General features: G+C 39.3%; 1 protein-coding gene across 12 annotated transcripts in view; it reads left to right on the plus strand.

Annotated features, from left to right (window-relative positions):
* CYRIA (CYFIP related Rac1 interactor A) overlaps positions 1 to 6,391 on the plus strand; it is a 67,663-nt gene extending 61,272 nt beyond the window's left edge. For all 12 annotated transcript variants that reach the window (XM_088135827.1, XM_007438130.4, XM_088135861.1 and 9 more), the window contains 2 exons: positions 1,140 to 1,210; positions 2,361 to 6,391. In XM_088135827.1, the coding sequence (XP_087991953.1) occupies positions 1,140 to 1,210; positions 2,361 to 2,424 (135 nt within the window). In that variant the 3' untranslated portion in view covers positions 2,425 to 6,391. The remainder of the gene's footprint in view (positions 1 to 1,139; positions 1,211 to 2,360) is intronic.
* The last annotated feature ends 6,878 nt before the right edge of the window (positions 6,392 to 13,269 follow it).

Here is a 13,269-nt window from a genome sequence, read left to right on the forward strand (position 1 = left end):
TGCCTTGAGTTAAAAGGATTACAGGACCAGTGCAGTCCCCCCAAATGGCAGTTGCTGTTCTCAGATTTACAATTTAAAATGTTACAGCACAGAAAGAAATGGGGATGGAAAAGGTAAACTAGCTGACTCAGGCACTTCAATGTTCTGTGGTACTTATAAAGTGGATTGGCCCAAAAGGCCCAGTTGATACCTTCAGAACATATAGTTCTGTTGCTTTTCCTTGTAGAGCATTTGGCCTTCACGTACTCTTTGGGATGGGAGGCAAGTCCCCAGTTCTGTTAGTAACTTCAGCAGCTAATGAAGATAATAGTTTGTCACTTGCTACTGTGGCTGCTGCTTTTTCTCTCCTCATGGTGGAAGATCCCACCCCAGCTGATAAGAGGAGCCATCAGCTATTGGAGCCCAAGGCTGTGCTATAAATGTAAGGTTCAGAATTTACAGCCAGCATTTTAAAAAGGGTTTATCAAATCTCTACTATATGGGGACGAGGGTAAAATTAGGAGCACCTCCCAGTGCAACATTTTCTTTGTCCCACTTTTCTTTCTATATTGCTAACATTTCAAATGTGTATGCATGCCTCTGTCTCCACCATTCAGATATCTGTTTCTCTCAAAGCAATATTGAGATTAAGCTGTAGGTAACCCCCCATTGCAGAAGCTGAAGGCAAGAGGTCTGGAAGATACTGGTGGTGGTGTTCCTTAGATAAAAGTACTTATAGCTCCTTTGGGTGGAATCATTTATGGAGTTTCAGCTCTGATTAATAGCTCTAAATAGCATTCAAAACTATGTGAAGACTTTGAGGCATGGATTCAAGGAGATAATGTAATTGTATTTATAAAAATTGTTATCTTGTTGGAAAATATGTGAAATGCTTTGCATAATCAAAGTATAATTTGCTGAGAGAGGCCTATTTCAGGAAGACTTGATTTGAAGGCAGCAAGGCTCTCTGTGTACGGTAGACATTATTTCCTAACTTTTCCTGCCACATAAGACAGGCAGAGGAGGTCTTGTTCTTTTGGAAAAATACTCAAGGAAAGCACACCATTCTGACAGAATTCAGTGTTTTTCATTCCATACCTTTGGGTATTTTGCATGCATCCAAATTCAGGTTTTGTTCTTGCACATTTCTTTTTTCACAGATGAAAGGTTGCATAAAGGTTTTAAGAGAACAGCCACCAGACACTGTTGAAGGGCTTTTGAATGCTCTCAGGTATCTCCTGGACCAACCATTTTTATTTTTATAGACATAATGCATGATTTTCCCCTTCCCTTCTATGTACTAATACTAATTGCAAAACTGTAGCCCACCCAGGAATGAGTTCAGCCCTCACATTGGGTTATGTTCACCACCTGAAGAGGCTGCTGGGAAAGATTCCCTTTCTCGTTTTAAATGGGAGGGGAGGAAGGAGGAGGAGGAGGAGAAAGATAAAATGAAGAGAGCTCACTGGGGCCACTTTTCTTCCCCATCTTGAATTTGACACATGTAAAAATATTTTAGAAACTGGCACTTGCTTCATTAGAGGAAAGCTTGTTGTGGTCAAAAGTGTCAGGAGTTTCCCATACAGCTATGACCTTATTTCACCCATGTTGCACTTTCTTCCATTGTGGAAGGTGTAAATTGGCTGAAGCAGAATCCTGTCTTCCGTATTCCAGGTGCATTCAGTTCTCCATCCCTGTAAAGGACAGGCATGAGCTGCATGCTGGCTCAGAACAATTACTCATTGCACAGGACCTTCAGGCTTTAAAACATCAGTTATGGAGAACTGTGGTTGACTATTTAGGTATATTGCAGTCAAGACAGTGGGTCTAAGGTTGCAAAGAAATGAGTCTGCAGAGAGAAGCATGGAAGGAGGGAAACAAGGAGAAGGCTGGAGAAAAATGGGGAAAGTAGGTGTGCTTGCAGTATACAATATCTGCATTAGAGAAGCAATACCACAAGTTCATTTCTAGTGTAAGTTTATAGTAAAAACAGCAAGCCACGTTTCAGTCCATGAAGTTCATACGACTTCTCATTACATGCTCGTATTGCATATGTGATAGTCTAATGAGAGGATAATGGTGGGGTGATGTTGTTATTTATTTTGTAAGTCTATACTTCTTGTTTCTATATTGACCAGTTTTAATCCTGTGCCTTTCAGTGCATTTGGTATCAGTTATCGGTTACTCCCAAGATGATCTTGGAGGAATGTATTATATACTGTAATTAAGGCTGAAAGCCATACATATTGTATCTGGGAGCCAGCTCTGTTGAACACAGTAGTACTTCTCTGAAGAAATGGGTAGGATTGCACTTCCCCATGGAAGTAATTCCGGTTCCTGTTCTAAGGGCAGCCTTTTGATTGTGTCTTTGTCACTTCTAGGTTCACCACAAAACACCTGAATGATGAATCCACTTCAAAGCAAGTTCGAGCTATGCTTCAGTAATGCCCACCTTTGAGAAATGGACTTTTAAATTATTTAGAGAAGGTGTTTGTTTACATAATTTAATAGTTTGTGGTGGTGTTAGTAAATATGCATAATTTACATGATATAACAATTGATTTCTTCCTGTTGCTGCAGTGTGTGGATTTGTATCAATAACATGACTGACTTCGTAATGCACGACATCCATTTATGTGCTTGTATTACCATTCAAAAAGTTTAAGAGGTACCTTTTAATTTGAATATATAAATAATGAAAGTGTCTACGTGCCTTTGTTTTTTGTTATGTTAGGGGGTTACATTTTGGGGGGGTGTTTTTTGTGGATGTATGCAGAGTAACTCTTTGGGGTAATCTCTAAACAGTCATAACTCTTGACTGTGTGCCTGTGAAGACCTTGGTGCAAAACCCTCCAGGGGTCTCCACGTTCCCTTAACTTTTGCAACACCAAGTGCATGTGTAGTGTGAAACAAGGAGGGTGTTCCAGTTGGCCAGATCTTTCTGAGACTGGTAGGCTCCTTTTCTAACAGATTTAGCAGGGTTTGCACCAAGGCCTGCACGTGTATATACAATAATTTTGTTAAGTTTTTAAATTTATATGCGTAACGCTTGCATTGTGCCTTTGGGCAGTTAAGTGAGATATGAATTATGGATGTAAACCAATACCAGCCCAGTTTTGATGTACAACTTCAGCTTATTAAGCCAAGATAGGATTTGTGTAAGACTTGTACCCTTGCATTCTCTCATTATGCTATCTTCTCTTTCTTTCCTTGTAAGCCATAATCAGTGCTTCATGAATTAATTAGCCATGGTTTCCTACTATGTCCAAACCTGGAAATTTTATTCATGGTATCAGAACAAGCCCCAATCTTATAACAGACTTCCAACTAGAGAGAAGGAGCAGTGCAAGGACATATAAGCAGCACAAGGCTTATGCATCTCTTGACTCCGTAACCCAAGAGATAGGTACATTCAGACCAGGCCAGAACGTAAGACTGTGCAGAAACCTAATGAGAGGCAATACTGTTATATATAGTATCGCCTGTATTTGTAGGCTTATGACCATACCAACAGCACTGAGTAGCTTTGTGGTATAAGGCACTTTCTTGCTTTCTTCTTCATACTTCTCTCTGCTCTTGAAAGATTGAAACATGACCTACCACAGTTATTCCTTAATCATGCACAGCATCTTGGAATTGATATTTGTGCCATTTTTTTATTTAGGCCTTTCTTAATGCCTAGCTCTTCCTTTGTACTAAATTCACTAGGAAACTAGGGGGGGAAAGGCTCTAAGATGCTTTTATTTTTGACACCATTTTAAAAAATGTATTTAATAGGTGTTTCACAACTCAAGCAACTTGAAGTTGTAGTTCAGCTGTCTCTATTAACTGTGTTGTGCATTCTAATGCTGAATGTAAGAGTGGCTCAGCAGAGCCACATTGTAAGTTTTTTTATATAAAAAAATAAGTAATTTTATTTGGGGCATTGGAAGGGAACTTAAGTAGAAAGAGATTCTCTCATGGGAACCTTGTTTGGCTGACTGCATGGCATGATTAACCTTTAATATACCTGTTCCTAGGAATACAACTTGTAAAATTAACATTTCTGCCTTTTCTGAGCAACAACCATATCTGATCTCTCTTTGCTGACATTGCTGGAGGTTGTTATGGTTATCTCCTTTCACAGATTCCACCTATATATAATAGAAAGAAATACTTCTGAAAAATAAATGTGAGTTTACACTCCGTGGGCCCAAAGTCAGGCTATCTAAACAATAGTCAGTAGTTTTTATAGACACTGCAGTTGCTGCCAATTTCCCATTTTCTTAGAAGATTTTATGTTACCCAACACTACTGACTTGGGAATGCAGCTCTTGGTACTCACAGATCTCCTTAAGTTCAGAAACATAGTGCAGATTGTGTAACTCAAAACGCTTGGCATGGCATTGTCTTGATTTTTCCATATTAATCAGTTTCAGCTAGTTAGTATCTTTAATGCGACGCTGGAATCTTCATGGAGCTGCATTTGTTTTCATTCATACTGGGGTCCTTAGCTAAGGAACAATGAACTTTGTGCCTGTTCCTCTTTTGACTCTTCTAAATGATGAGTGCAGCTGTGAGATGCTTAGCTTGTAAGATTTCTGAGAAAACATGCTAACTTTGTATATGGAATATGGTATTCATATATTTAAATTTGCTGATTTAAATGTGTGTCTAACTTTGAGTTTGTGCAGATCAGCTAGAATAAATATTTGTATGTTTGTAGAAACTTGGGCCCCTCAAAAAGTTAGGAGATAAAAGGGCCTATATTGGAAACATCATTTTCTTGCTGCAAATTTAGAAATCGGGTATTTAAGAGCAGTCCCAGTGATGTTGGCTTGACCTCATAAGGTTATGCTATTTAGGATTCCAGACTTTTAGGCCTTGTTGGAAGTTAAGACAGGTGGAAACTCTCTCTTTTTATATCACTTGTTGGATATAGAAGTTTGTTGTGTGGATCTGAAATCACCACCATTGCCACTTCATGATGCTAGGCAGGCAGTTCTTAAATGAAGAATCCCAGAGTTTTGGCTTCAAGTGTTGCTGAACTACATCTTGCAGTAGGTCCAGCCAGCTTGGCCAAAATAATATCAAGAGATTTTATCTCATCACCACTCTAGCTCTGAATGTACTCCATTTCCCATCTACTTATTTTTAGGAGGAAAATAGACACTTGTAGCAGTGAGTCCTTGAGCATATACAGTTTTCCCCCCTCTCTCTTTGTGGTTGTTTGGATTTGACAGTTTTATCACAAAGTAATTTTATTTAGGTTTCAGAACTCTAGAAAACATTGCACATTTTATTACAAAATATAGCTTGATGAAATATTATTTTCTCTTATTGTGCAATCAAGCTAATATATTGAAATATGTATATTCATACAGAAAACAACCTAGAACAGTATGATTAAAATAAATTCAGTTAGAAATATTGCTTGATGCATTAAATCAAACCGTTGTTTCTCATCACCCTTCCTCCTCCTGTTCATACACACACACGTGTATGCACACACATGTGCTATGCAGGGAGCTTTTATTCATTTTCAGCCAGTTCTGCCTATGCTAGAAACAACTAGCAAATGACCTGTCCTGGCTTTTTGTTTGATAGCAATAAAAAATTCTTGCCTGATCACTGCAGAACTGTCTCTTAACAACTATTCACAGAAGAGCCTGCTGCTTTCAGCACATGAAAACCCACTAACAATCTCTCTGTTCTGTGGCAGTAAAAGATGCTGGGGATTAACTTTCAGCAGCATGTGGAGGGCCAAGGGTTCACCACCTTTGGTTTAGAAGGACAAGTCTTCCGGATGGTTATTTTTACATAGAGATAATCCAGACACCGCTGAGAGGGTACACTGTTGCAATGCATGATTCTCCATGAAGTGACCCTTGCTTCTTAAGGCAAATGCTTGGTGTACTTCATAATGCATCAAAGACTGAGTTGTTCATCTCTTGCCTCTTTCTCCATTTTAGACAGACAATCCCTCTTTTCCTATTTTCCTTGTGTTGTATGTATAGGTAAAGGAGGTCACTATCACACCATCTATTGCATCATCTCTCTTGTGTTCAGAGTTATTTTGTTGTATTCACATGGAACTGGTTACCCCCAGAGCTTGATCAAGAAGAGGAGATGGTATCTCCTAAAAAAAACCCCATAGGGTCCATTCATAGCAGATTCACTACTCAAGTGAGGAACACCTATACTAGCTTCAGAGTAATATTCTCCCTGCCATTGGAAAATCAACAGTCTATACAGATCTATACACATGCAATAGTGTGATACACTTCATTACTTTTATTCATAGTGGAATATTCAGATTTTACTGTAATTAGAATTAATGTTTTAACAATGGAATTCTGTTAAAAAAAAAAAACCCAAAAGAACAATTATTTGCCTTCTGTATAATAAAAAAATTAAAAAACCAATTGTGTTACTTGTTGCAACTCGTTCCTGTTAGAATTGACTTGTTGCAGAGGTCTACTTGAAAAAATGCAGTTCTTAAAAACCTGGACAGCTGTTTTGTAGTGGTTTACCATAGTAGGAAGGCAAAAAGCAATAAAAGGCTCAATTAAAGCATATAAAATAAGCATAAAATCATAAGTATCATTTTTGCATTGCTTTGAAGGAGTGCTTTTTCCACAAAGTTTCAGGCAAATCATCGTACTCAAGTAGATTTGCTAGTCAAACTCAGCAACTTGAAACAGGAGACTTCAAAGCACTTTGTATATCTGATGGCTTCCTGGTTGCTTCTGTGATTGTTACACAAGGTAGACAATACTGCAGTCTCAGTCCCAGGTATGGAGAATGTGAAAGGGTGAGGTGAAGTAGGGTAGGAACAATGTGATGGGCCCTCTGACATTAATGTAGGTTGCCTGTCACTCAGTTTCATCTCTCATTAACCTGTCTGCCACGGCACTTTTGCAATGGGAAGGCTAATATTACATTGGGCTTCATTCACTTTCTCAGCATTCAATTTCTTTAAAATGGCCATAAGCCCTAACAGTGTTCTTTCTTCTACCCGTGCCATGTTATACTTCTAGGCTGGTCCTGCCATCACAACTCAGAGCACAGCTCAGCTTTTAGCATTCTCAATATATGCTGAAGGCTGCCCTAACTTTTAAATTATGCCTCTTGGGGTATGTTTAAGTCTCTTCACCATGACGAGTGGGTGCTCAACTATCAACTGGCCCAATTTTTTTATTGCTCTAAAATAGGCGCAGGGTAAAAAGGCTACAAATTCCTGCCTATTTCTTTATGGCTTGACTATATCTGGGGCGTTGTATCTTGCTGGGCCGTTCTGCTTCTGCTAACACAGATTATTGCAAGCCAGCCATGACCCTGATATAGCTGAGTCTTGCCAAGTGGGGAGGGGATTTTCCAGGAGGGGTCAAACTTGCCATTTGTAATGCCAACCCTCATTGCACCCAGACATTCTAGACTTGCCAGTGTGCTATGTCCAGCCTGGCATTTCATTAAAGCCAGTGATGAGAGAATCCTTAAGCAAGAGGCCAAGTTTACTAATGAGCCATTTTCATTTTCTGTTTTTATTTGTAGCTTTCTGTTGGGGGGGGGTGTTTTATTGTTTTTATAGTTGTTACATGGTGCTTATTTCCTGGGTTTTTAAGTTCTATGTAAGCCACTGAGAGTTTCTGGATTGCGGCAAGGTAGAAATGTGGAAAATATATAAGTAAATGAGCCATGCCAACTCTTGTACTCCAAAAATCCCAGTTATCAGAGGCAACAAGATTATACCATCCCACAAGGGCAAGTCAGTGGTCTTTCACTGGAGTCTTCCATAGAAAGTTGCTTTGCCAATGTACCCTACAGAGTTTGGCACTGAAACTGGCAATGAAGGGGTTCTTACCAAACAGATACACCAACTCTCCTGACATCCCAAAGGATCCTCTTATTTAAGACCGCAAAGTGCATTTTCAAATTGGGGGAGGATTCTTTCTGCATTGAGTTCAACCAACTTCTGTTTAGGGTTTCTGCTGGAAAATTTTGAGGCTGATGTACTGTTCTCACCCCTGCTATCTTTGTCCTAAAAAAGGCTACCATCTCTGCTATTTTCATCACATTCTGCCACAAAATGAAGCAGCAGCAGGTATTCTGAAGTTTCCCCATTATAGGTCATGTACCAGACTTCCTTTCAAACAAACCTTGAAGTGTCTCAGATTGAATCTGGTTGCCCTTGACTCTTGGATCATAAACTCATATTGAATCATGTCTTCTCTCAAATGTCTTAATTCAAACCAGGGCTAATTTGGACAGAAATAATATTGACTATTGTCCTCTTGATGTTTTCTACTTGCTGTGTTCACACATGAATCAAATACTTGTTGAACTCTTTCCATGATCTAGTTCCTTATGGCTTGCTGCTTTAAGCAAAATATGAAAAAACATATTTTGATGAAGGACTGAAAATTCCAGCATTATCAGTAGGCATCAGTTACTGAATATAGCGGGCAAAGATTGTTGTTACAGACCCAATGCATTATTTAATCACCAGGTCTAAAAAGGAGGACATGGCTTGATATTGCAACAGAAACCTGAATTTAGAGCTACCTAGTTACCATAAAAGAAATCTTAGTGCTAGTGGTTGAACACATTTTCCTAGTTATAAAAAACATATAAAAAGTTTAAAGCATCAAATAAAAAATCTCCCACCCCAGCATAGACAAAGCAAATGTTTTAAACTTCCTGGTGATCTGAAGTTTTCTGTATAGCCATAGAGGCTTGAGCAATGCAGTGACAAGCACCTCCTTCATAGAGTAACGTTCTCTTTGGTTGGGTGTATGCACACTTGACACCAGAGTCTAGAGGCTCTGAAGCCAAGAACCTTCCCCTAGATCTGTTCTCTTGCTCCTCACCCAGGAGGAGACGACAAGTGGAAACTCTGCTTTTAACTTTTTTTTTGGCAGTGCCTACACCCTTGAGTGAACAGGCAGGAGAAAAAGCTGGGGCTTGGTAGAACACTTAATTTATTTTTTAATCAACTACCCAAAACAAAGACAACCCCCCCACAAAATTGTTACATACCTATTTCAGTGTGATATCTAGGCTATAGTAGCAGAAGCACCTAATCACAATCTCAGACACTCATTCTACAAATGGACAAACTAGGTAGCCAAGCCTGAAAGGATGCAGTGAGATGATAAGATTGTTTGCTCCAGAATGTTGTTATCTCTTCTCATATGTGTACTTATACACCAAAGAAGCACCTTTTCTTCCATTTGCAGATTTTGAAACCTGCAGATTGAATGCATATGCTTAGCACGTATTGCTGGAGTGGAGAGGCATACGGTCTGCTGCATAAATTTTCTTGTGCTATAGCAGCCTTCTTGAACTAGACATTCTCCAGATTGGACTATTATTTCTTCTTCTGAAGAAAACGAACACAGAAAAAAAAAAAAAGCCTTCAAGCCAGTTGCTAACACCCTTTCCTTGGATTAGATGTTCCAGTAAGTGGTTGCAAACCAACTCCAGCACTTAGATTACATTGTTCTAGATCCATTTCAGATCAGTTCTATGTCTAGTTCTGGGGCAGTAACTGCCTTCATTGTTGAATTCAACCCTGATGTTTCTCGGGGTTGATGTTTCCACTATCAACCCTGATAGTAGTTTTAACATAATCAAGAATTGTATCCTTCTGAAATAGCTTACTTGGGGTAAGATTCCTACTTATTGCTCAATTCCTTCTCCACCCATACACACATATGCATGCATAATATTATTAACTAGCTCTATGAAACCAGTTCTAGAAGAGAACTGGTTGTCATCGATATGGAGATAATATCAAGGGTTACCTCATCTTTTCACCTAACGAGGTGAGGCAGTGGATGTTCCGAATTGACACCTGAGCAGGATAAGTTAACAAGGCTTAAGTTAAAGCTCAATCCATATGGAAGTACTATTGCGTGGTCCAGTTGCCCAGATGAGTTGTGTTTCACCTTTTGGAAGAGTGCTGAGCTTCCAATAGGGAAAAAAAATCAGGTTTGCAATTTGGGGTGCTCTTGATTCCACTGGAAGCACGTATAGCTTCAGTGATAAGGAGGGCCTTTTATCAGCTCAAGCAGACATACCATCTGCCACCCACAATCATTATACGTGCTCTGGTAAATACTGTGAGACTAACTTTGAAGGAGATTCAAAAAACAGCAAGTCCAAAACGGAGTACAAGATTTCAAGACTAGTTGGTATGTGATATCAGTACTGAAAGCTAATTGCAGATAGATGAAAAGAGCCTAATAGCATCTGTACCACATATTTGATAAATAGAAAGCTAGGGAACAAGAAGGATAAAAGAGTATTGAATTGAAGAAATGTAGAAAGAACAAACCAGATTTTTAAAAAGCAAAATAATGAATCCAGGTGTGTCTCTTTCTCCAAGTGAACCTGCCTAAACAAATCCTAACGGAACATTGAGAGACACAAGCAGCAAAGCAGCACTGTCTCAAGTGCTCTGATAGGTAAATTAATGGAGGTGAAAAAATTAATTAGTGCCTCATCAATATCAGAGAGCCTATTATGCCATTCAACCCATCTCCCTCCTTTGGCTAAATATGGAAAGAAAGCTACAATCATGACTCAGATTTTGCAAAATTAGAAAGCACCATGATATTCACTGATCTCTGGATTGCCTTTGAATCTCTTCAAAGTGATTAAAATGCACTTGATTTGAAAATCAGTTTGAATTTTAGGAGTTGAATCAACCCTTTGAAGCTTTATAGAGGCATACTCTTCCAGGAATGTAAATTTTGATAGTTTTATTTTAAATACCTGCATTATAATGTAATACATGCTTTTGTAGAATTTTATTTCCTGTGCTATTGATATATTTACTGTATTTTTAACCTTTTCACTATTTTATTCTTTTAAAAGACTTTGTAAACCGCACAAAGAACTCTGGTTATTAGATGTAATATAATAGTAAATAAATTATCCCCAAACATTACTGACATGCTATATGCAAAGTGTCTTGCAAAACCTTATTCTTGTTTTATCCAATTTCTTCTCATCTGACATATTGTTCCATTTTGCTTTATTTCGTTTATTTTACTTTTATTCAATAGCTTAGCCTACCACAAAATTTATCATGCATTTCTCAGCAGTCAAGACTTCTAAATGTTAAAAATCAAAGTTTTCCCATTGTATATGCTTCAAAGTGATTTTTGGGGTGGCACAGGGGAAAAATCTCACTGTTGTTTTGCATTTCAACTCAGGGTAATGTTTATTTGCTGGGGGCAAAGGAAGAACTGGTTAAAGAAAAAAGGAAAATGTCAAAAATGAATAATAAAATGATATATAAACAGAAGCAGATTTACTGTGATACGTTTCCTCCCAATAAACCTGATAATGTTTCCCAAATGTGTTGGTTGGAATCAGAGCCAAAATGACTGGTCAGGTTTTATGTGCTATTTTTAATTTGACTGCTTAAGAAACTTGACATCATCCTGGAGGAATTCCCTCCTACTGCATAGCTGTATCTAGTTATTTGTAGGGTAAAATTCATCTTAATATAGCTTCATATGAAACACATGTTAGCACCAAAGCAGATATGGGTGGGTAAAACATCCAAGGCCTGCAAAGAGACCATATTTCTGTTTGGGGGCTTGAGGGTTTGTTTTCCCCTATCTCCCCACCCCCTCAGGAATATGGTTCTCTTTCAGGTCACCTCACCATTTGATATAGTAGACTCTGAGGTCTCTGCTCCGTAAACTTCCCCTGCCCTGTATGAAGTGAAATCAGGCTGTGCGGTGGGAATACAAGCAGCCTAGGAAAGGAAAGTAAGGAGACATTTTATTTTTATTTTCATGGAATTCACAGAAAACGTCTGGCACACTGCTGTGATTCCAGCTTGACAAAATCATTTAGTGTATTGCCCTTATACAAATAAGGGCACCGTTCTCCTTTGTTTCGTATGTATCACCATCAGGACAGATGGCGTGGGTTCTAGTATTAGAATTCAGAAATCTGTAACTCGAGGAGGAGCGAGCGCTAACTCCTATCAGCCCCAACCAGCACGGCCAATGAGGATACCTATAACTGGGCCCTGACCATCAGGGTAGTGGTCAAAAGCAACTTCCATTTTTTGAAGGGAGATTCCCCTTTCAAACCTAATAGCTTAGGGTAGCTTGCAGAATGACCATGATGCTTCTTCCTGCTTGAAGAGAAGTACTTCTGTTGGGGAGGAGCTACGGTATGCTGCAGCATTTTTATCATGGTGAATAAGTACCAGTGGAGCTTTTCTCACTGAATTTGTCTGATTGATCTTCAAGCAGAACTTAAAATTCTTAGCAGGACCATACAAAGTGGGGGCCCATCTCATGTTAGCTACCTTCCAGTATTTCCCTAGGCTCTTCTTCCGTTTTTGCTCTCCAGAAAGTTTTTGTCCGCCAGTGAGTTCACACCCCAGACAATTACATCCGCTTATTTTGGCAGTCTTGCCCTTTTTTTCTGCCAAATGGGTTGTGGTTATCTATCAGTGGTTGACGGTTACCTCTACAAATTTGTAATCACTACAAGGGTATCATGCTAATCGACTGCATCCCTGGTGGGCAAAAACTTTTCAGACGTGAGATTTGAACACTAGTGGTGGGCAAAAAAGGTCTTGCCTGTTTTGATTTTGTTCAGTAGCAAAGCATAGTGGAGTAAACTTAATTGCCTTCATAGCAATATGCTTTCACTCAAGACTGAGCATTCTTAGCATAAAGCAAAGCAGCCTGGCTAATATTTATAGGGCCAAAAAGGCCGCCAATTTTACAGCAAGCTTGATAGTCCAGGAAACATTCCACCTTAATGACTGGCTGTGCTTAAGAGGCTGCTTAATTCATAAGCATGGACACCATCTGCCTCCACTTTGATGAATGGGAAAACCGACGCAGCAGCTTCAGCAGGACCTTGAGAACCGATCTGACTTTGGGGCCTAGAAATCAATGGCACAAGCTGCATTCCACGGTATTTGTTCTAGCCCAATGACACCTAGGTAGTTGTGGATTTCATAGCACTTCATGTCAGAGGTCCCAAAGAAGAATTTAACAATAATGGATTTGTCTCTGGCAGGTGTCAGCCCTTTGATAAATATTCAGCCAAGGAAAGGGGGGAAACTTCCAATTCTTTAAGGTTAGCTCTTCCAGCTGTTGGGACTCATCCGCCTGCTGGAAATATGTGTGGGTACTCATAGAGGCAAGAAGAAAAGCTCTCTGTCAGCTCTCTTGCTCTTAGAATAGAAAAGGCACGCCCAGCCCAGGAAGAGGGTGGATGGTGCACATTCAGTGTAATCTCTTGGCTCCTGCCCAAGGCCATCAGCTG

This window comes from Python bivittatus, unplaced genomic scaffold, assembly GCF_059951505.1.
Source record: "Python bivittatus isolate LINGU-HERP-01145 unplaced genomic scaffold, Pbiv_v1 ctg000020_np1212, whole genome shotgun sequence".
NCBI lineage: Eukaryota > Metazoa > Chordata > Lepidosauria > Squamata > Pythonidae > Python > Python bivittatus.